Source organism: Canis lupus, chromosome 1 (genome assembly GCF_048164855.1).
Source record: "Canis lupus baileyi chromosome 1, mCanLup2.hap1, whole genome shotgun sequence".
Classification (NCBI taxonomy): Eukaryota; Metazoa; Chordata; class Mammalia; order Carnivora; family Canidae; genus Canis; species Canis lupus.
The window spans coordinates 109077857-109097566 of NC_132838.1; the positions used below are offsets into that span (position 1 = coordinate 109077857).

Consider the following 19710-nt stretch of genomic DNA (forward strand, 5'->3'; position numbering starts at 1 on the left):
TCAGGGTCAGCCGATGAGACTTTATTCACAGTTCCACACTCCCTCCTTGCCAGGTGGGCCAGACCAGAGCTCTGAGCCCAGGGCGCAGGTTCAGGGGGGGCAGGCGGGGCTCCGGGCTCACATGTGCTGTCTGCGGTGCCGCAGCACCTCCGTGGGCGTGAACAGAAAGTCCTTCTGGCAGGCCTCGCAGTGGTAGGGCCTCTGCAAGGCAGACGCCTTGGGGAGGGGCTCAGGGGCAGTATCCTCAGCCTCTGTGAGAGAGGGGAAGGGAGGCTGTGGGGGGAGGTCCCTCTGCTGCGTGCTCCCACCCCCACCCAAATCCCAGGCCTTCTCCCAGCCTCTGATACTGCCTCCTTGGTTATTACACACACACAGGCAAGTCTTTACTGTGTGTCTCTCGCTGTGTCTGTCTCTGTCACTCCCTGGGACACAGGGACTGGGAAAGAGAGTGTCCTGGGGTGGGACAGTGTGGCCCCCCCCTGTCGCCTTCCTGACCAGCCCTGTGTGTGTGGGTGGGGTGTGGGGTACACACCCCGAGTGCTGTGTCAGGGTCTGCCTGCTGTGGCATCCCCTGGGTGACAATGGGGGTGTGGCCAAGACAGAGAAACAGAAACAGGCAGACCAGAGTCAGCACCACATGGAGACCAGAGAGAGACACACACACAATGCTCCAACCCTCCTGTCCCGGGCTCTGTGACAAAGCTTATGTGGCCGGCACCAACCAGAGTGAGAGGGCCGAGGTCCTCAATCCCCAGATGTCCAGAGAGTGAATGCCCAGACTCCCAGGACACAACTGCGGGGTGGGCGGTCACAGTGCCCCCCCAACATCCTTACCTGGGGGGGCGTCCTGCGGGGCCTCTGGGCACGTGTTCTCGTGGGCGATGCGCTCCAAGGGCGTCAGGGGCATGTGCAGGCCGCAGTGGGGGCAGGTCCAGAAGGTGCGGAGACAGTCGCTGTACAGGTCTGTGTCGCTCTGAGGCAGGAAGGCTGCACCAGACTTGGCCCCCTGCCCAGCTTGCCACTACCCACCTGGGACCCGTCCCAGAAGCCCTCGGGGTTGACAGGCCCCATTGTGAAACCACATCCCTGCACTAAGTTGGGACGTGGTTGGTGGGGAGGTAGGGCTCCCTCAGATCCCATCTTCAGGGGCAGGGCCCGGGGGGGGGGGGGGGGGGCAGGCAGTGGGGAATGAAGGGCCGAGGTGGGGTCCACACTTACCGTGAGGCAGTTGTAGGTGAGAAAGTCCGTGACCGCATAGCCCCCTTTGGTGGGGTGGGGGGACAGGGCAGAGCTGCCGAAGAGGCCGGGGAGACTGGGTGCAGCTGTGATGGTCTGGGGTCCCACATAGAGGTTCTGGACTTCCAGCCCCGTGAGCCGCCGGAGGCTGTAGGGAACCTGGGGAAGGAAGGGCAGGAAAAAAGGGGAGAGACTCAGGTAGACTCAGTAGAGCACCTGGATCCAGCTGTACCTGAAATTGAACCCGGACAGTTCAGCTACAGAGCCAACTGCTTAAACCAATCACAGGGTCTCAGACCATGGCTACCAGAGGCTTGTCTGGAATACACCCCGATGCCCCAGCTCCTTCTCTGCTCCCTGTCACCTGTGGGCCCACACCACACCTCCCATCTGGCCACCCTGCCCAGCCTCACCTGGCGCGTCGGTCTGGTCCCCGTGCCCCAGCTCCCCAAGGCACTGCTCCAGGAAGTTACCCTGGCGCACGCCCTTCTCTGCACCCCATCCACACACAGCAGAATCAGGGAGATTCCAATGGCCCACGTAAGAGGTGGGGAACAGATCTCAACTCTGCTCCGCCCAATTCTTCCCCTCCATCTTCCTTTTTTTTTTTTTTTTTAAGATTTTATTTATTTATTCATGAGAGACACAAGGGAGAGAGAGAGAGAGGCAGAGACACAGGCAGAGGGAGAAGCAGGCTCCATGCAGGGAACCCGATGTGGGACTTGATCCCAGGTCTCCAGGATCACACCCCAGGCTGCAGGCGGTGCCAAACTGCTGTGCCACCGGGGCTGCCCTCCCCCTCCATCTTCCAAGAACAAGCTGATACTTACAGCTTCCCTCTCTGGCCTGCACACCTTTAACTGTTAACGAGGGTACGGCGTGGTGCGTGGGTGCCGCATAAACCCATAAACGTGTGCTGACCTGGGGGAGGGGCCCGCAGCACCTACCCGCATGGCCTCTGGAGCTGTGCCCCTGGGGATCAGATCCTGCCTCCACCCCTTACCCTCTGTGTGACCTTGGGCTTGTCCTCAGCCCAGCTGGGTTGCAAACCTACCTAATGAGCTGGAAGCCAGGCCTTGTGGATCCCTAATCCCTGGGGCAGGCGGCCCCTCCGGCTGAGATGGGAATAGCCACCGAGGCTGCATGTACCTTGGACGCCACGAACTGCAGCAGGTCCCTGCTCAGGTGTGCCACCTCCTTGGGGTCCACTGGAGCCTCCTCCTCCTCTTGGTCCACCCCCGGCCCCCGCTGCCGGGCCTGCCGGGCCAGCTGCTGGTCCAGGGTGCTTTCCCAGTGGGCCCGGAGCCGCACGGAAGCTGCCAGAAGCCGGACGGCGCTCTCACTATCCGCAAGCTGGAGCTCCAACCAGCCATCGGCCACCAGGCGTGAGCAGTCACCATTGGTGTCCAGGGACCGGCTGAAGAGCAGGAGGGACTGGAGGAAAGGGGACAGGGGACAGGCAGTGGGTGTGCGGGGCAGGGTGCCATCTCAGCAGCCCCGCCAGCCCTCCCGGCCCCCACCCATTGCTCCATGTGTGGTTCTCCCACCCGCCGACCCAACGTGTCCAGCCCCGCAGCAAACACGCTGCACGCCCGCTGTGTGCCAGGTGTCCAGCCGTGTTAGCCGCGCAGGAGGCGCCCTGCTGCCACACAACGGACGTTCGACTGGGACAGACGGACTGAGATTAAAGGCAAACCATACTAGGTCGCCCTCCTGATGGGAGGCAGGTGCCTGAGGGAGGAGCCTGTGTCCCCACAAGGCTGAGCTGACGCACACAGTCGGACACCTCCTGAGACCTCATCAGACGGTGTCCCTCCTGTTTGTACATGTCACCCTTACATATGCTTTACCCTCAAAATACGTAAACAAGTACTGAGCACCGGTCAGTGGGGTGGATGCCAAAGCGTTTCAGGCCGAGGGCACTGCTGCCAGAAACTTATATAAAATGCATCGGAAATGGAAAAGAAAGCCTGGAGGTAGTGGGTGGACGGAAGTGGGACACGGACGACAGAGGGAAGGATCTGGGATAAAGCAGAAAGGCCGGATGCTGGTTGTAGCTCCTGGGAGTGGGGACAAACACCATGCATTTCTTTCAACTATCTGTTTGCAGGTTATCACAGTAACGTGGGACTGCGTGTGGGATGGGGCGGCTGGGTGGCCGAGGCAGGCCTGGCCGAGGGTCACCAGTTCGGGGGCTGGGCGCCGGAGCGGGAAACCTCCACATGCTCTTCTCCTTTTGTGTTTCAGTTTCCATCAGAAACCAGGCAACCAGGAGGAGGAGGAAGAAGGGCCGGAGGCATCTCAGCCAGGGATTCTGTGCTTTGTCCCTGGAGTCCTGCCCAGGGCCACCACACTGGCCCTTGACCCCGCTCTGTTCCTTCTAGCGCTGCTGGGAGAATCTGGCATTAGCGTTCCTATTTCCGTCTCTGTTTATTGCCTGCCTCTCCCGCTCCAGGAGCCCCACAGGTGTGGGGAGTATTGTGATTCTCATCACGACTGCATCCCCAGCGCCTAGAACAGGAACCGGTACCCGGTGCCAGGCAGCTGCTCCATACGTGCTGCAGAGACGACGTAACCGAGCAGGTTGGAGCTAGCTTTCATGGTGTGGGTGGAAGTCACAGCACCAGCACAATCTGCAGAGGCCCAGGGAGCCCACAGGGTTTATCTCTTCCCTTTACATTCCCCAGGGTTGAAGCGAGGGGCCCTGGTAATGGGGACACCCATCTGATGCACAGGGGAGCCATGATGTATGGTGTATGGCCCTGGAGCTCCAGCTCGGCCACTTGAAAGCGACCTGGCCCCCCAAGCCTCACCTCCTCCTCCATAAAGCGAGAATGAAGGCCAGGCCCAGAAGGGCAGGGTGGTGTGCAGAACTCATGAGATGAGCAGCTCACTTCCTGGCTGCAGACACATACATGAATCTATCTACAACCTAGGTGTGTCCTCGGCCTCCACCTGGATTCAGCCACCACCCTCTCCTGCCCCAATGACCCCAGTCACCTCCTTGCTGGGCTCCCCACTACTGCCCCACATCAGACCCTGTTCCAGCTCTGCTCAAACCCTCCTGGGGATAGGGCGTTCCAGCCTCTCCTACCTCTCTGACCCCATCTTCAGCCACTCTCCTTCACTACCTCTGGTCCAGCTGTTCCCTGGGTATAGGGGGCATGCATGTGCCTCAGGGCCTTTGCACTTGCTATTCCCTCTAAATACTCTTCTCCCTAGGTATCGTATGGTTCCTTCCCTCCCTTCCTCCAGGTCTTTGTTCCACCACACCTTCTCAATGAGGCCCATACTGATCACCTTTCCTACTACAGCCTGTCCCTTACCCTCACCCCAATCCCTCCCCAACCCCCTTATCCTATTCTTTTCATTTTTCCTAAATACTTTGCACTATTAACATATCATATAGTACTGCTTTTCTGTCCTTATGGCCATCCTCCCCCACATGTGAGCTCTGGGAGAGCAGGGCCTGGGTGTTGTCTTGTTCACTGCTCGGTTGTCAGCATCTACAACAGTTCCTGGCACACGGCAGGTGCTCAGCAAGTACTTACTGAGTGAGTCAGGAATGCAAAAACAGCAAACAGCTGGGGGGAAGGAGACTCTTGGAGCCCACCCCGGCCTCCTCCATGGTCACCAGACCTGGGAGTTGGGGTGTATGGGGCTAGGACTCACCTGGAGAGCGGGGATGCGGACGCAGTTCACCAGGTATGGTTTGTTGGTCTCCAGCAGGGAGACGAAGGTGAGGAGCTGGTGCTTGCTGCTCATCTTGTCCTTGTCATCTGAAATAGTCCAGAGGGCAGCTCAGGGCACCCCTGCGGCCTGATCTCCTACCCACAGCGCCCCCTGCACTGGTCTATCCCCCAGGGGCTGCCGGTCCCACCAGGGCCATTTACGCAGCTGTATAAAAAATATGTCTGTGTGAATAATGGTAGAGTGGCTGTGACTTATTTTTAAATACTTTGTCATAATGAATATGACTTTTGCTATTCACTATTAGGAAATACTGCTAATTTTGTTAGGCAGGATAGCCACGCTATCGTAGTGCAAAAAACCAGTCCTGATTTTTACGCCTCTAAACGATATAATGGCTGGGATCGTGTCCCCGCAGAAAGGAGAAAAACGTGAGGTGATGACAGAAGCTGGGCGAGGGGACCAAGGGCTCATCCCATTCTCTACTTGGATGGTGTCGGGAATTTTTCAAAATTAAAAAAGAGAAAAACAATGTTAACAGGAAGAGAGCAAACTGACTAGGAAATTACAGCAATTGAAGATTTGAGAGAAAAATTTAAAATTCTACCTTAGGTATTTAAGATTATAAACGTTGCTTTTCGGGGTTAACGATGACATTTTCCCACAGTGCATCAGTTCCTTAATAGACAAGGAGAGCGTGCAGTTGTGAACTAGAGCTCACACAGAGCATGGTGGCCTGCACCCCAGGGAGGGCACCTCGGCTGGGGGCGCCCCTGGGCAGAACCAGGCCAAAGAGCTCACGGAGCCCATGGAACTGGTCCATTCTACTCGCTAAAAGCTCAGGCCTGGGTTGTGGCCGCAGTGCCCCATCAGCCACCACGCCACCATAGCAGGGAGGGTGGGGATCAGCGTGGGGGTGACTCACAAGGCCACGCAAAGAGGTCTGGCTCTTGGGACCACCAAGCCTGCAGATCCCACGTCAACAGCCCCAGCAAAGGCCGAGTGTGGGGAGAGCCAGGGGTAATCCCAGGCAGCGAGGGGCACCCTGAAGTCACCCCCTCACATCCCAAAGGGTTTTTCTCTCCCTGCCTCCACTCACAGTACCTTGACTCCCTTCGCTGCCCCTGGCCTCTTGCTCCTGTGTGTGCAGCACCTCAGGGCTGTTGGCAAAGATGCAGGTGGGGTGCAGCACAGTGCCCTGCTTGGACTGCGTGTGGAAAATCTGGAGGGGCAAAGGCAGACACCAGGTGACACAGGCCCTGTGACCTACCCTTCCGCTGCCCAGAATCCTTATCCTCCCCTTTCTCGGCCAGATTCCCCCAACTACATCTCCACTCAGAAGTCCCCTCCTCAAAAAAAGAAGTCCCCTCCTCCAGGAGCCCTGGAGGGCAGGACCAGGACTGTTCTGATAACCTCTGATAAGCACCGTGTCCTCAGCACCAAACAGGGCAAGGAAGGAGCGCTGAGTGACAAGACACGTGAGGCCAGGGCCCAAGGAGGAGGCCCACCTGGTCCGAGTCCTTGCGGCTGCTGTTGAATGGGTCTGGGACAGCGAGCTGCGGGTAGAGGCCCCGACCCAGCACCAGCTTGAGCAGGGCCATTTGGTCCCGTGTCAGGTCCTGGGCGGAGCTGGTGGCTGCCTGCAGCTGGTCCAGGCTGTGCCGCAGCTGGAACTTCACGTCCTGGGGGGAATGCGGGAGAAGGCGAGTTTCTGGGGGGCCCAGCCCGGTGCCCAAGAGCCAAGCCGGTGTCCAAGGGCCGTGTCCACTGGGACATATAGACTGAGGGTGCCGCAGACTACAGGGGCCCAGTCCTGTCCACAGAACCCGGTCTCCAGAGCTAAGGGCAGGGCTCGTCCCCACTCTGCTGGAGTCCACCCTGCCCGGCCCCAAGCACCCACCTGGATGTCCACGCTGTCGCCGGCCCCCCGGTCCTCATCGCTGGAACAGCCATCCAAGTCCTCCTGCAGCCGCAGAACCTTGCGCCGGCGCCCCCCGCCCTCCTCATGCTGGCGCTTCAGGCGGTACAGCGCCCGGCGCTCGCGGCGCTGCTGCAACCTATGGTAGCTGTCCCCTGGTGTCGGGGCCTGCGCCCGGGCCAGCAGGCCATGGTCCTCCAGCAGCTCCTGGGGGCGGTGGGAAGGTGGGTGGGGCTCAGGTGAGGGACACAGGCAGGCTGAGTCTGGGGCTCCAGTCGGGCCTGCCACTCACTGGCCCCTCTGTTTCATTTTTTTTTTTTAAGATTTTATTTATTCATGAGAGACACACAGAGGGAGACAGAGGCAGAGACACAGGCAGAGAGAGAAGCAGGATCCATGCAGGGAGCCTGACGTGGGACTTGATCCCAGGTCTTCAGGATCAGGCCCCGGGCTGAAGGCGGCACTAAACTGCTGAGCCACCTGGGCTCCTCTGTTTCAGCAGATACGGGATGTCGTGTGCGAGTGTGACACAGAGGAAAGGGTCCCCGCCTTTCACCACCTTTCTCAGTGTCGGCAGGCCAACAAAAGCTGAACCGCTGCTCTGAAAAGCCAGAGATGCTGAGAGATGCTGACAACGGTCAGAACATCAGCAGGCCCCAAGGGAGTGGGGATGGCTCCTAAAGGTGCACAGTAGGCTGCAGTCGGGTGGCCACTCCCCTGGGCCTCAGTGTAGCCATCCGCAACCACAGGCAGTGGACTACACAGGGACTCGCCCTGTTCTAAAGGCTCTACGCGTATTAACTCCTGTAATCCTGCCAGGACGGCTGGCAGGCTGAGGCCAGCCGTGCAGTTACTTGCCTAGCATCACACTGGTTGCAAATTGGGATGTCCATTCTCTCCAGATTGGGTGTCCCTACCATCACCACCCCCTGCTGCCTCCCAGAGCTCTGTCTGCATGGCCAGCTCAGCACCCCTGCTCCAGATGGCCAGGTTCTTCATGATGATATAGCGTGTGACCGTCGACCCTGTCTACTTCTCTAGGAAGCCCTCCTGGATTTCCACTCCTCTGACTCACCCAGGCCACCCCACATCTGAGTGTCTGATGGTTGGGGAGGAGGATGTATGGTAACACTCTGATTGCTCCATCAGGGAAGAGGTGGTGCATCTGCAGTCACTCCATCTCCTCACACCCCATCACCATCCCCCACTTCCCCAGGTTTGTTCCCGGCCCCCTCTCCTCGTCCTGAGTCTCACCTTGAACTGGCGCCGCAGGTTGGCCATCTCGTACAGCCGGTGCTCCTCTATGCCCCGGTGGCGGCACCACTTGCGTGAGTTTCTGCTCCGTTCGGATTTTACCTGGGTGGAAAAACCAGACTCCAGGGTGTCAGGGTCTAGCCAGCTGGGGAAGAGTGCTGGGGGCTAACCCAGTGCCCAGACACCCCCAGCACGGCCCAGACACCAGCCCCCGGAAGAGTAAGAGGCAGGGACAAGTTCTCCTCCTCCTTCCAGGTCTCAGCCCCACTGTACCCTCCTACAGGAAGCCCTTCCTGGGTCAGACATCCCCTCTGGGCTCCCTCAGCCCCTGGGACTGTCTATCACAGCCCATTCTCAGTGGTCACTGTCTAGTGACAGGCCTGCCTCCCAGCATGGGACCATGAGATCCAAGAGGGCATAGCCAAGGGCTTTTAGTCACCACTGGGTCCCCAGCACTGCCCAGTGCAGAGCCAGGGCCAGAGCATGTGCTGGATAGACAGATGCCACCCTAGGAGTGTGTGAACTTTCTCTGGGTGGCAGTGGTTTTATTCAGTGCTTTAAAAACCCCAGTCTCTCCTCAAGGCTGGGCCCCTCAAGTGCATGCTAGCCCTATGGCCACAGGGATGAATGGTGGAGACAGGGCCCTTCCGGTCTGCAGAGGGCTCAGGGGTCCTGGCAGGGGTAGTGGGCCTCCTCATGTCCCATGCAGGATGTCACTGACATGGGTGGTCCCTCTGCTGGGCTCACCTGCACCCAGGCATTGAAGACGTTGAAGAGCGTGAAGGGGTCCCCCTGGTCGCTCTCCAGGGGCCGCCGCGCTGCCGCACACTCGGGGTTGCTCTGGGCGCTGCGGGTGAAGGGTGACTGGACACTGAGGGCGGCTGCAATGGTGAGCACAGGCTCCGCCAGGTGGAACATGGAGCCCAGGATCAGCATCTTCCCTGGCGGGTGGCGGGGAAAGGACAGGGGCCAAGCTGAGCCTCCTGGACTCCAGGACGGCCACCCCCCAGCCTGCCCCCACCTCCCTCCAGCTTCCCCACAAAGGGCCTTGGGAGCCACATGGACAGAATCAAGCCCACACTCTGCTTCCTGGTCATGTAAGCTCGGGCAGGGCCTCAGTTTCCCCATCTGCAGGCTGGAGGTGACCTTGATCTTGCCTCCGCGGGCACCAGGTGGACACCGTCTGAGGGCCAGCTGCCATGGTCAGCAGTGCCACTGCTCAGCTGGGCCTCCTCTCTACAACCCATGCCATGCTCCCCCGTCCCCCCCCCCCCCCCCGCCGCTTTATTCTCCTGCCAAGCACCGTCCTGACCTGCGGTGGTCTCTGCCTCCTGCCTCTAGAAAATGACTCCACGGGAGCCCTAATGGCCTGCCCGGCACACAGCAGGTACTGACTTATGTGCCTGCTTCGGGAGGAATCCTCTTCTGCTGTCCTTGCTTGATTCCAGGTGGAGGCCGGGGGAGCAGGGGGGGATGGAGAGGATGGGAGAAGCCGGGGGTGTGGCAGGGAAGCAGTAGGAATGGCATCTCAACACAGCGAAAAGCCCTTTCTCTGCCTGTGCTCCCCAGCAGGAATCGGGCCGACCCCTGGTCTGCACCACCAGGCCATCGCCCGCCTGCCCTGTGCTCGGTGGCCTGTCACACGTGTCTGACTCATCCTCACCAGTCCCCTTAGCCGCCTTGTTGGAAAGTTCCTGTTACACATCTAGCCTCAGAAAATAAAGTTCGGCGATAAAACGAGGCTGTCCCAGAACCCTGTAGCTCTGACCCGTGGGCAAGTCCCTCCATTTCTCTGTCCTCCGTTTCCCTGTCTGTGAACGGGGCTAGAAGCTGCACCCGCCCTGCTGTGAAGATGACCAGGCCTCACCCCAGAAGCCCCTGGAGCTCCACCCGGTGGCACAGAGTAAGCACGCCGACAGAGCCACCTGGGCCTGGGGACCCACAGCGTCAGCCTGGCTGCGGAGCGCCTCCCGGCTCTGCCCACTGCATGACCCTCGGTGACTGAATGACAGCCTTTCTCTGAGCTTCACTGGAAAGCGTGTCACTCCCACATGACATCTGATCAAACCCAGGCTCACCTGCTTGCTCTGGGCCCTTGGGTGTGGACCTCTGCCCCTGGCCAAGCTTCAACTTCCTCATCGGCACAGAAAGGGTGACCATGGTCCCAACCTTCACCAGGTGCCGGTGAGAGGATATAAGACCCATTAAGCCTTTCACAGACACACAGCCAATGCTGTGAACAGAACATTCTTTTTCTTCTCAGATCAAATTTCCCTTGTTCTAGCCCGGTGTCCTTCTAAAATAAATAGAACCATCTTCATAACCATGAGAGGCCCTCAGGGTCAGCAGTACCCAGCCTCCTGTTCCCACGCAAACTCCAGGGTGTTGCACTGATGGGGACTTTAATGATATTAACACGGGCAAAAGGTTCTGCTGAGCATCACGCCCAGAAAATACTGCCACAAGGAGTCCTGCTCAGCTGGGAATATTCTGTGGGCCACAGATCAGATCATCTAAAATGTCCTGAGTCAGGCAAATCAGACCAGAACACACCTCGGTCAACCAGCTTCTCAGAAGGGGCAGGGATGACTCAGGGATGAGCAAGAGGAAGAGGCAGGCAGTGTTGACATCCTTACGACACCAAGAGGGTGGGCACCGGGTGGAGCTGGGAACAGGGTGTGCAGAGGAAGCGAGGTGCCTGTTTGTTTACTGCTGTACCCCAGTGCCCAGAACAGTCCCTGCCACAGGGAACTTGTGACCGAGTGGACGGGGCCCAGAGAAAGAACAGGCTTGCCTACGAGTCACTCAGAGGGTGAACGGTCCCCATGGCCCCTTCCGGTGTGATCACCCCACTGGAAGTCCTCACCAATCACGACGTCCACTGGCAGCTGGGCCAGCAGGGACCCGATAGGGGTGAGGGCCTCGGAGCTGTCCAGAGCCCCCTGGTCCTGGAGGTAGAGGATGGCCGTTTCCAGGCTGGCTGGTGGCGGGGGCTCAATGAAAGGAAAGGTTCGAGGGTCCCCCACGCTCATGCTCTTCATCTGGAAAGACAATTGAACCCCATCCAGGATTGGAGAACACAGGAGCTACTGTGGAGCAGTGGCAGGGGGCTCACAACACACAAACTCATGATACCTTAAAACTCCCGATGTCAAGGCCCGTGTTAGAGAGGCAGGGGAGGAGGGCCACTGTCTGCCTATCTGTCCAGCCTCTCTTCTCCCAGGCCCTGGGAGAAGGCCCATGGAGCAAGCCACAGGACTTAAGCTGGACCAATCTTGGTTTCTCAGGCCCTCCAAACAGCAAATTACCAAGGAATGAGTACATGACCTGAGCTGGGCCAATCAGGATCCTCCCTGAGACTTTTGCAAACTGACGCCAGGAGAGAGAAGTCCCAGCATCCTCCCTGGTTGTGAGGGGCTGGCATGGAAGCCCAGAGCTGCTGGGATTATTTTTCCCTTGCCTGGAGATTAGCCCAAGCCCAAGCATAGCAGATATTGTCCTTAATCATCCCTAAGCCAGACCACACCCTCAATGGATGCACAACCTCATGAAATCCTCCTTTCTGCTTACGGTAGTTTGAGTCAGGTTTCTCTCACTTTGGACTGAAGTGAATCCTGACTAATTCAGAGGCCCCGAGTGGCTGCAGGTTGTGGGAGGAAATGGAGCAAAACACGCACCCATCACCAGACCTGGTGAGATGGAAGCCAGCAGCCCCTCTATGGAATGGATGGAGGAAAGGCAGGCATGGTGGTTCACAGGGCCATGAGGTAGCAGAAAGAAAGCTTGGGGGGCCCAGGGCTCTAACCAGCCTCACCGCAAGCTGACCTGCTGGCCTAGGCCTCATCCAGAGGGCGCCACAAGCTCAGGGTGTCCACCCAGCAAGCAGCTGGTCCACCTTCCCCCCTGCTGCCCGGAAGAACACCCAGTGCTCATTAAAAAAAAACAAAAACAGAAACAAAAAACCCTTTATATCAGAAGCTCTGGGTGAGCGTTAAGGTTAGATTTTTTTTTTAATTTTTTTAAATTTTTATTTATTTATGATAGTCACAGAGAGAGAAAGAGAGAGAGGCAGAGACACAGGCAGAGGGAGAAGCAGGCTCCATGCACCGGGAGCCCGATGTGGGATTCGATCCCAGGTCTCCAGGATCGCGCCCTGGGCCAAAGGCAGGCGCCAAACCGCTGCGCCACCCAGGGATCCCAAGGCTAGATTTTTAATTTAAGCTCTCTAGGTGAACATGTAGCTAGAGCTGGCAAGCCCCGCTCTGATATACTCAGCCAAGGCCATGGCCCTGGACAGTTCCAGGTCAAACAGGACTGACCAGGTGCTGCCCATGAGACCGGATAGGTGAAGTTCCCACAGCCTTAAAAATGAGACCCGCTGAGTGAAGTAAGTCAGTCGGAGAAGGACAAACATTATATGTTCTCATTCATTTGGGGAATATAAATAATAGTGAAAGGGAATATAAGGGAAGGGAGAAGAAATGGGTGGGAAATATCAGAAAGGGAGACAGAACGTAAAGACTGCTAACTCTGGGAAACGAACTAGGGGTGGTAGAAGGGGAGGAGGGCGGGGGGTGGGAGTGAATGGGTGACGGGCACTGGGTGTTATTCTGTATGTTAGTAAATTGAACACCAATAAAAAATAAATTAAAAAAAAAAAATGAGACCCACAAGGAGGGGCAGGTGTCACTTCTGGATGATAAAGGAGGCCGCGGTGCCACCCTCGGCTCCCATGCATGGGCCTGACAGCCTCAGATGGAATCCTGGCTCTGCCACTGGCCAGCTGTGCCACCTGGGTCAGGTTAACTCATCTCTGTGTGATGGGTTCCTCATCCAGAAATTGGAATGATGAGACTACTTACCCCTAGTTTTTTGCACGGTTCCAAGCACTTACAACACACAACAGAATGGTGCCAGGCCCACAATGGGCACGAGGCACGTGTTCTCTATCCACTGTCACCATCTCCATCACTGTTCTTAAAAGAGCTGCCAACTGACAGAAGATGGAAAAGACTAGAACAAGCCCGAGCCCTACAGGACATCACTGACCCATTTAAATAACCGAGCCTGCCGCTTCTCCATCTAGGGATCGCTCATCTGAAACGGTACATTGTCCCTACCGGTCAGACCAGCGTTTGTCAAAGCAGCTTACAGGGGTCAGGAACTCGCAGAGTGGATCACAAGCAACAGTTTTGAAAAATGAAATCAAACAAACAAACAATCAGAGTGTATCACCCATAGGAGGGGGGCTGGTTTGTGCCACCGGCCGCTCCCGCCCCCGGGGGAACCTGCTGTGGAAGCCACCTGTTCTGCCTCACTCGCACTGGCCAGGCTCCCCCTCGGTGAGGTGCACCCCGGGACTGACTGCTAACCAGGACAAGCTGAGAGGATGGACCTGGCCCCCAAACCCTCCCCTGTTCCCTGCCAGCAAGGTGAGCACAGAGCCACACAAGGAAGGGGCCTGGGTCCCCAAATACAAGAAGCTTCCCCCCCACCCCGAGGACTGTTTCTGTGTGTTGGCCACTCTGTGAGTGGGCCTATTTGGCACAGCAGCCTAAGCTAAGCAAAGCTAACTAATGAGGTAAGAGCCGTGACATAAGACATACGGATGGAGAAACCCCAGTTTTAAAAGCCACACCCTGGTGGACTTTCTGTTACAGCTGAAAGCATCCTGGAGTCATGAGGTTTTTCCCATGAGCCTGTGGATCTGGGGAACCATCTGCCACTCAAAATGGGATCTGACGGTTGGAAGCAATGAGCTCCCCTCCATGGCCGGGCCCTGAAACCCCGGGATCAGGCCCATCCCCAGCCGCGACTCACCTGCAGCACCAGTGCATCCAGGGCTACCCTCCGAATCTCCGGAACAGGGTAAGGGGCGAAGGCATCATAGTCCGATTCAGCATAGAGGCGGAAGCAGACGCCAGGGCCCGTGCGGCCTGCCCGGCCCTTGCGCTGCTCGGCACTAGCCTGGCTGATCCAGAACTCCTGGAGCCGATGCAGCTTGGCCTGCGGGTCATAACCCATCTCCTTCACCTTCCCTGTGTGGGAACACAGGAGACTGGGTGCCACAGCCATGGGGAGCCCCCCACCTTGCCGCTCAGTCCCCAACGCCCTCACTTCCTCCTTTATTCCACTGATGCTGACTGAGAGCTTATTCTGCCCTTGACCTTGACATTTCATTGATCCATCCTTATTTCCTCATTCACACATCTCTTATTTGTGTATTCAGAAGCCCAGTCAACCAGCTGTTATTAGTAGGCACCTGCTGCGTGCCAGGCACTGTACTAGGTGCAGCTGTGAACAATGACCCCGGCCCCAGAACAGCAGGGGCTGAACAGAAGAGTTCCTCAAAAAAAAAAAAAACAGAGTTCCTCGACCCTAAGACCAACTTTGTCCACTTTCATTGTCTCTGAAAATGGGACACCCCTTGAAAGCAATGACATGTCAACGTTCAATGGCCAGCAGTTTTAAATTTTGATGGTACATAAAATTACAGAATACTTTATCATGGATGGCAATCCAGATTCAATCCAGCAAGGTCACTGCTGACATTTATGGGTTGCTCACTCTGTGCCCACAATGATACTAAGTACCCAGGGGAAGTCACTCATGTCACCCTTACACCTCGGGGGAGGCTCTATTATTGCCATTTCACAAATGAGCAAACTGACACACAGAGTGTCCATGACAGGACCTTGGTCACATAGCCAGGCTGGCTCCAGTGTCTCCCAACCGCTATGCAATGCTGACTTCCCAGAGAACGGTCTCGGGAAGACAGAAAAGAAATACATCAACAGATATAAAATATAAGGCCCATACTCTGAGGAACAATAGCCCTCATAAGGAATGGGGGGAAGAACAAGGAGATCACAAAAGTGAACAAGGTAAGCTTCTCTGATGGGGACACATGTATACAGGCCCTGAAATGAGATGAGGGAGTGAGCCTTCTGGATCTCTAGAGAAAGACAGTTCTTGGCAGGGACAAGAGTCAGTGCAAAGGCCCTGAGGCAGGAGCAAGCCTGGAATGTCTGCGAAGATTAAGATGTTGCCTCTGCTCCATGGCCCTAAAGGCCACCTACTGCCTGCTTTGGTCTGGAGTTCCTCACTACACGTGCACATCTCCAGACCCCACATTTCTCCCTAGGGCCTGGGGGTGGCGGGGAGCAGCCCTTACCAGAATCAACTACAAAGCGGATCCCATCAATGGTGACAGAGGTCTCAGCAATGTTGGTGGAGAGGATGCATTTCCGAACTCCAGGGGGGGCCACATCGAATACCTGGGGTGGAGGCGGAGGTAGGTGAGGAGGTGACATCCAAGATGAACTCAGCCCTTGCTGACCCATGCCTGGTGGCCCAAGGGCACTTCCCACCCACCTACAGTATCTCAGATAGCCTCAGTGTCTCCCACTGAACACTTGCCTCCTCCCTGTTCCCCATCTCAGAGACAGCTCATCACCAACCACACCAAAGGGGCCAGAAACCTGGGCTGGCCTGGCTCTCCTCCCCACCCCCCAGCCACACCTGCACATCGTAAACATTTCTGAAATTCATTCCCCTCCCCGCAAGCCCCCAGCCCTGCCCCAGTCCAGGCCCTCCCTTCCCATCCACATCTTGCCCCTGCCTCCTCCCCGGTCTCTGGCCTCCCGTCCATGATCGCACACAGCAGAGGGATCTGCTAAAGCACAAACCAGCACTGCTCCCAACCCTGCTCAGAACCCTCCCATGGCTCAGAAGCACTCAGGACAAAGCCCAAGCACCACACTGGGTCTTCAAGGCCCTGTGGCCTAGGCCTGCCCACCTCTCAGTCCCACCTGGCCTGTCTTCCCCATCACAGTCCAGACCCTAGACACCCTGAGGTAGTCTCCCAGGGGCCCCGCCTTTCTCTCACCACAGGCCCTTTGCATGAGCCCTTCTCCTGGACCCAAGAGACAGTCAAGTACAGTGGTCAAGAGTGGGGGTCAGCGACTAGGCTGGGTGTCAGATTTAGCCTTTTGGCTGTCTCTGTAAATCATATTTTAAATAGCACAGCGTCACCTGTGTCTGCGGCTCTTTCCTACTCTAATGGTAAAGTTGAGTAATTGTGCCAGAGATGCAATGGCTCATAAAACCTACAACTTTGGGGACACCTGGGTGGCTCAGCAGTTGAGCATCTGCCTTTGGCTCAGGTCACGATCCTGGGGTCCTGGGATTGAGTCCTACATTGGGCTCCCCCCACAAGGAGCCTGCTTCTCCCTCTGTTTGTCTGTCTGTCCCTCTCTCTGTTCATGAATAGATAAATAAAAGCTTTAAAAAACAAAAAAACCCTTCAACTTTGGGGTGTCCCTGGAGGGCTTTGTCAGTTAACCATCTGACTTCAGCTCTAGTCATGATCTCAGGGTCCTAAGATTGAGCCCTACATCGGGCTCCCCGCTCAGTGAGGAGCCTGCTTGTCCCTCTCCCTCGGCCCCTGTTCATGTTCTGTCTCTGTCTTTGAATGGATGAATGAATAAACAAATAAACTATACCTGTACTTCCTGACCTTTTACTGGAAGTTGGCAACCTCTGGTTAAGAGCATGGGCTCTGGTGCCAAACTATCAAGTTCCAAAGCCTGGCCCTGCCACTTATGTGACTTGGCACAAGTGCCTTGGCCATAGTGTCTGCATTTGTTCTGGGTAACAGTGGCACCCAGGAGACAGGGCTGCTGGGAGGTCTAAATGAGGCAAGGCACACACAGGCCTCCCAACTCCAGCCGGCCCGCAGCAGTGCTCCACAAGTTAGGGGGGACACTCTTCTCCCGGACCCCTTCCTAGGCTGGGGCTTTCTAGGGTCTCAGTTTTAAAAGTTTCCTTCTCCAGTAAGCCTTCCCTGAATCTGCCAGGACTGTGCACTCACATTTCCAGAGCTTTCCTCTACCATTTGTAAAGTATTGGCTGCTTGCCATCTCCTTCAACAGTCTGGCAGCTGCATTAGGGGAAGGGCCCTATCTTGGCTCCCAGGGTGTCCCGAAGAGTCTCCTCAGCACAAGGGGAAGCACTAAGGAGGTGCTCAAAGGTTATTTCTTCCATCAATAGACAGCTGGGTGTGACCTGAAGGGCCTCCTCCCTAGGGGACTGTGACACCCTCCACAAAGGCCTGGTGTGTCTCACCTCCCGGGATCCACACCATCATCCAGTACTTTCCCCCTGAACAGAGCAGCCCGGGTCAACTAATGGGACACTGCAGACATGAGGGGCTGTGATGACCAAGGTTAGGCCATAAAAGACATTGTGGCTTCTGCTTGGGTCTCTTGGGGAGAGCCAGCCATGTTGGGAGGACACTCAAATAGCCCACATGGAGGGAAACTGAGGCCCCCAGCCAACAACCTGCCATGTGAGTAAGCCATCTTACAGGAGGGCCCTCCCACCCTGGGGAAGCCTTCAGATGGCAGCAGCCCCAGCTGACACCTCAACTGCACCCTCTAGAGAGACCCTGGGCCACAGGCACCCACTTAAACCTCTCCTGAATTCCTGACCTGTGGAAGTGATGGGAGATAGTGAACACTTACTGTTCTGAACTGCTAAGCTTGGGGGGAATATGTTACACAGCAACAAACAACTACCACATGACCTGAAGGCCTCTCTGCCCACCCCCTTCTGTGCCAGCAGGGCAGTCTCTCAACTGTTCCCCACACCCAACTCACAGAATCCCACCTCCACACCCGGGGAGTTGGTCCTCCTCCACCACCCTGGACTACCCCCCACACTGGACTACTCAAAATCCTCCTTGCCCTCCAAAGCTCCACTCCCATCTCATCAGGAAGCTAACCCTGGCACATACTGCCCCACCCAAAAGATGTGAGGAGGCCTGTCCACGGCCCAGGGCCCTGCAATTGTGGGATCATGTCCCCAACCCCCACCCCCTCCTCCCCTGGCCTACATGGCCAGACTCCAGTGCCCCACCTGGCCTGGCCACACGTGGTACCTTGTCCTGGTCGGCCACAGAGAGGGCACTGTGCAGCGGCAGCACCACCCAGCGCTGGGTGCGGCTGGCATAGGTCTGGGCAGCCTCGAGTACTGAGCTGATCTCCGCCATGCCACTAAGGAAGACGAGGAGGTCGCCCCGCTCCTCGGGTGGGTACTTATTGTCGATGGCCTCCAGCACCCTCAGGAAAGGCCCAGGGTCCAGCTTCTCCGACTTGGATGCCACTGGCTCTGCCTCCTGTGGCTGGTACACGACCTGTGGGGAGATGGCCCCAGGCAGGGGCAAGCCTGTCACCCTAGCGCAAGGCAACAGGGCAGGAAGACCACAGGCTGTCACCCACCCATCAGGGAGCAGACTGCACTCTCAAATGGATTAGTTAGAGGAGGATGTCATAAAAAGACAAAGTATCAGGGAACTGGAAGGCTCCTGGGGTGCTGGTAACATCTGATGCTTTTTAGTGGGGGGTGCTGGCTGCATACTGTGTTTGATGTGTGGGGATTAACCAGCTCTACACAAGATATGCGCATTCTGTTGTGTTCGGAGGGAAGCTTCAACAACAACAGAATTTTACAGGATGGAGCCAGGATCAAAATCCTAGAAATAACCCTTCTCAGAAAGCATCCTCACTCTTTTACAGCTGCCCTGCCCAGAAGATAGTGGGGGGCATTTAGAACCCAAAACCACAAGGAACAGTGCAGTTTCCTGGAGCTCACCCTCCAAGGCTCTTACCAATTCTCAGCGCAAGAGGAAGGATTTTCAAAACACAAAAGAGAGCAGGTTCAGGGCACAGACTGCCTGGGAGGGCCAACAGGAAGCCAAGTAGGGGGGGACCCCATGAGTGCCACTCACACGGGTCCCCTCCAGGAAAGACAGAAAGGTGGGGAGGGAATGGGATGTGGAAGAGCAAAGGGAAGCTGCCTGGCCCGGGACCACATCCGTGAGCAGGATTCCAGTCCCAGCTCTGTGGCTCCATGTCTCTGAGCTTCCGTTTTACCCCCATGGGCAGAAATCCCCGGCACTGGACCCCAGGCTGTCTGAGGGCCTGGCCCACGTAAGCTCTTCCACGTTTGCTGCAGAGCATGCAGCACACACCCCGTGGATGTCAGCTGTGATCATCTTCGCTAGGATTACCAACAGGACCAATGTGCCAGCCACAGCAAATAGGCCAAGCAAGAGGGGCAAAATTCAGGGCAGAAGCTGCCAGAGAAATCAAAGACCTGGGGTGGGAAGTTAATGACGTGTGTGCCCAGGACCACTATGGGGACAGGGTGAGGCTGGGTGTGTCGAGTGGTGTAGGAGACCCACAGTGGCCCAGAGACTCTGCTCTTTTCTTCCCGGGCACAATGTCACTTAGCAAGAGACAGAACACTTTCCAGCCACCTCCCCACCTTGCAGCCAGGTGGGGCACAGGGAGGAGACAACTGCAGGGTCCCTTCTGCCTTGAAGACAAACTGGCCCTTCCCTGGCATGGGGCTCTCTCCCTCTTCCTGCAATCTTCAACTATACAGAGCTGGACAGTTCCCTAGGACAGTGGTGCGTGGCATGGGGGTGGCGGAGAAGGGGGGAGTCCACCCCCAGGGGACATTTGGTAACATCTGGAGGCATTTTTAGTCTTCACCACTGAGGGAGGATGATGGTGCTGGCAGCTAGTGGGAAGAGGCCAGGGAAGCTG

At 57.0% G+C, this 19710-nt stretch overlaps 1 protein-coding gene across 8 annotated transcripts in view; it reads right to left on the reverse strand.

Annotated features, from left to right (window-relative positions):
- The window catches only part of DHX34 (DExH-box helicase 34), a 27831-nt gene continuing 8121 nt past the window's right edge, over window positions 1–19710 (reverse strand). For 7 of the 8 annotated variants that reach the window (XM_072773566.1, XM_072773610.1, XM_072773604.1 and 4 more), the window contains exons 4-17: window positions 18039–18293; window positions 15273–15375; window positions 13919–14136; window positions 10965–11139; window positions 8846–9039; window positions 8099–8200; window positions 6827–7051; window positions 6435–6608; window positions 6031–6148; window positions 4909–5015; window positions 2386–2670; window positions 1219–1395; window positions 835–973; window positions 1–251 (exon numbers count right to left, since the gene is read on the reverse strand). In XM_072773566.1, the coding sequence (XP_072629667.1) occupies window positions 118–251; window positions 835–973; window positions 1219–1395; window positions 2386–2670; window positions 4909–5015; window positions 6031–6148; window positions 6435–6608; window positions 6827–7051; window positions 8099–8200; window positions 8846–9039; window positions 10965–11139; window positions 13919–14136; window positions 15273–15375; window positions 18039–18293 (2406 nt within the window). In that variant the 3' untranslated portion in view covers window positions 1–117. Of the gene's footprint in view, window positions 252–834; window positions 988–1218; window positions 1396–2385; window positions 2671–4908; window positions 5016–6030; window positions 6149–6434; window positions 6609–6826; window positions 7052–8098; window positions 8201–8845; window positions 9040–10964; window positions 11140–13918; window positions 14137–15272; window positions 15376–18038; window positions 18294–19710 lie in introns of all 8 variants that reach the window. The other variant, XR_012006125.1, reaches the window with a different exon arrangement.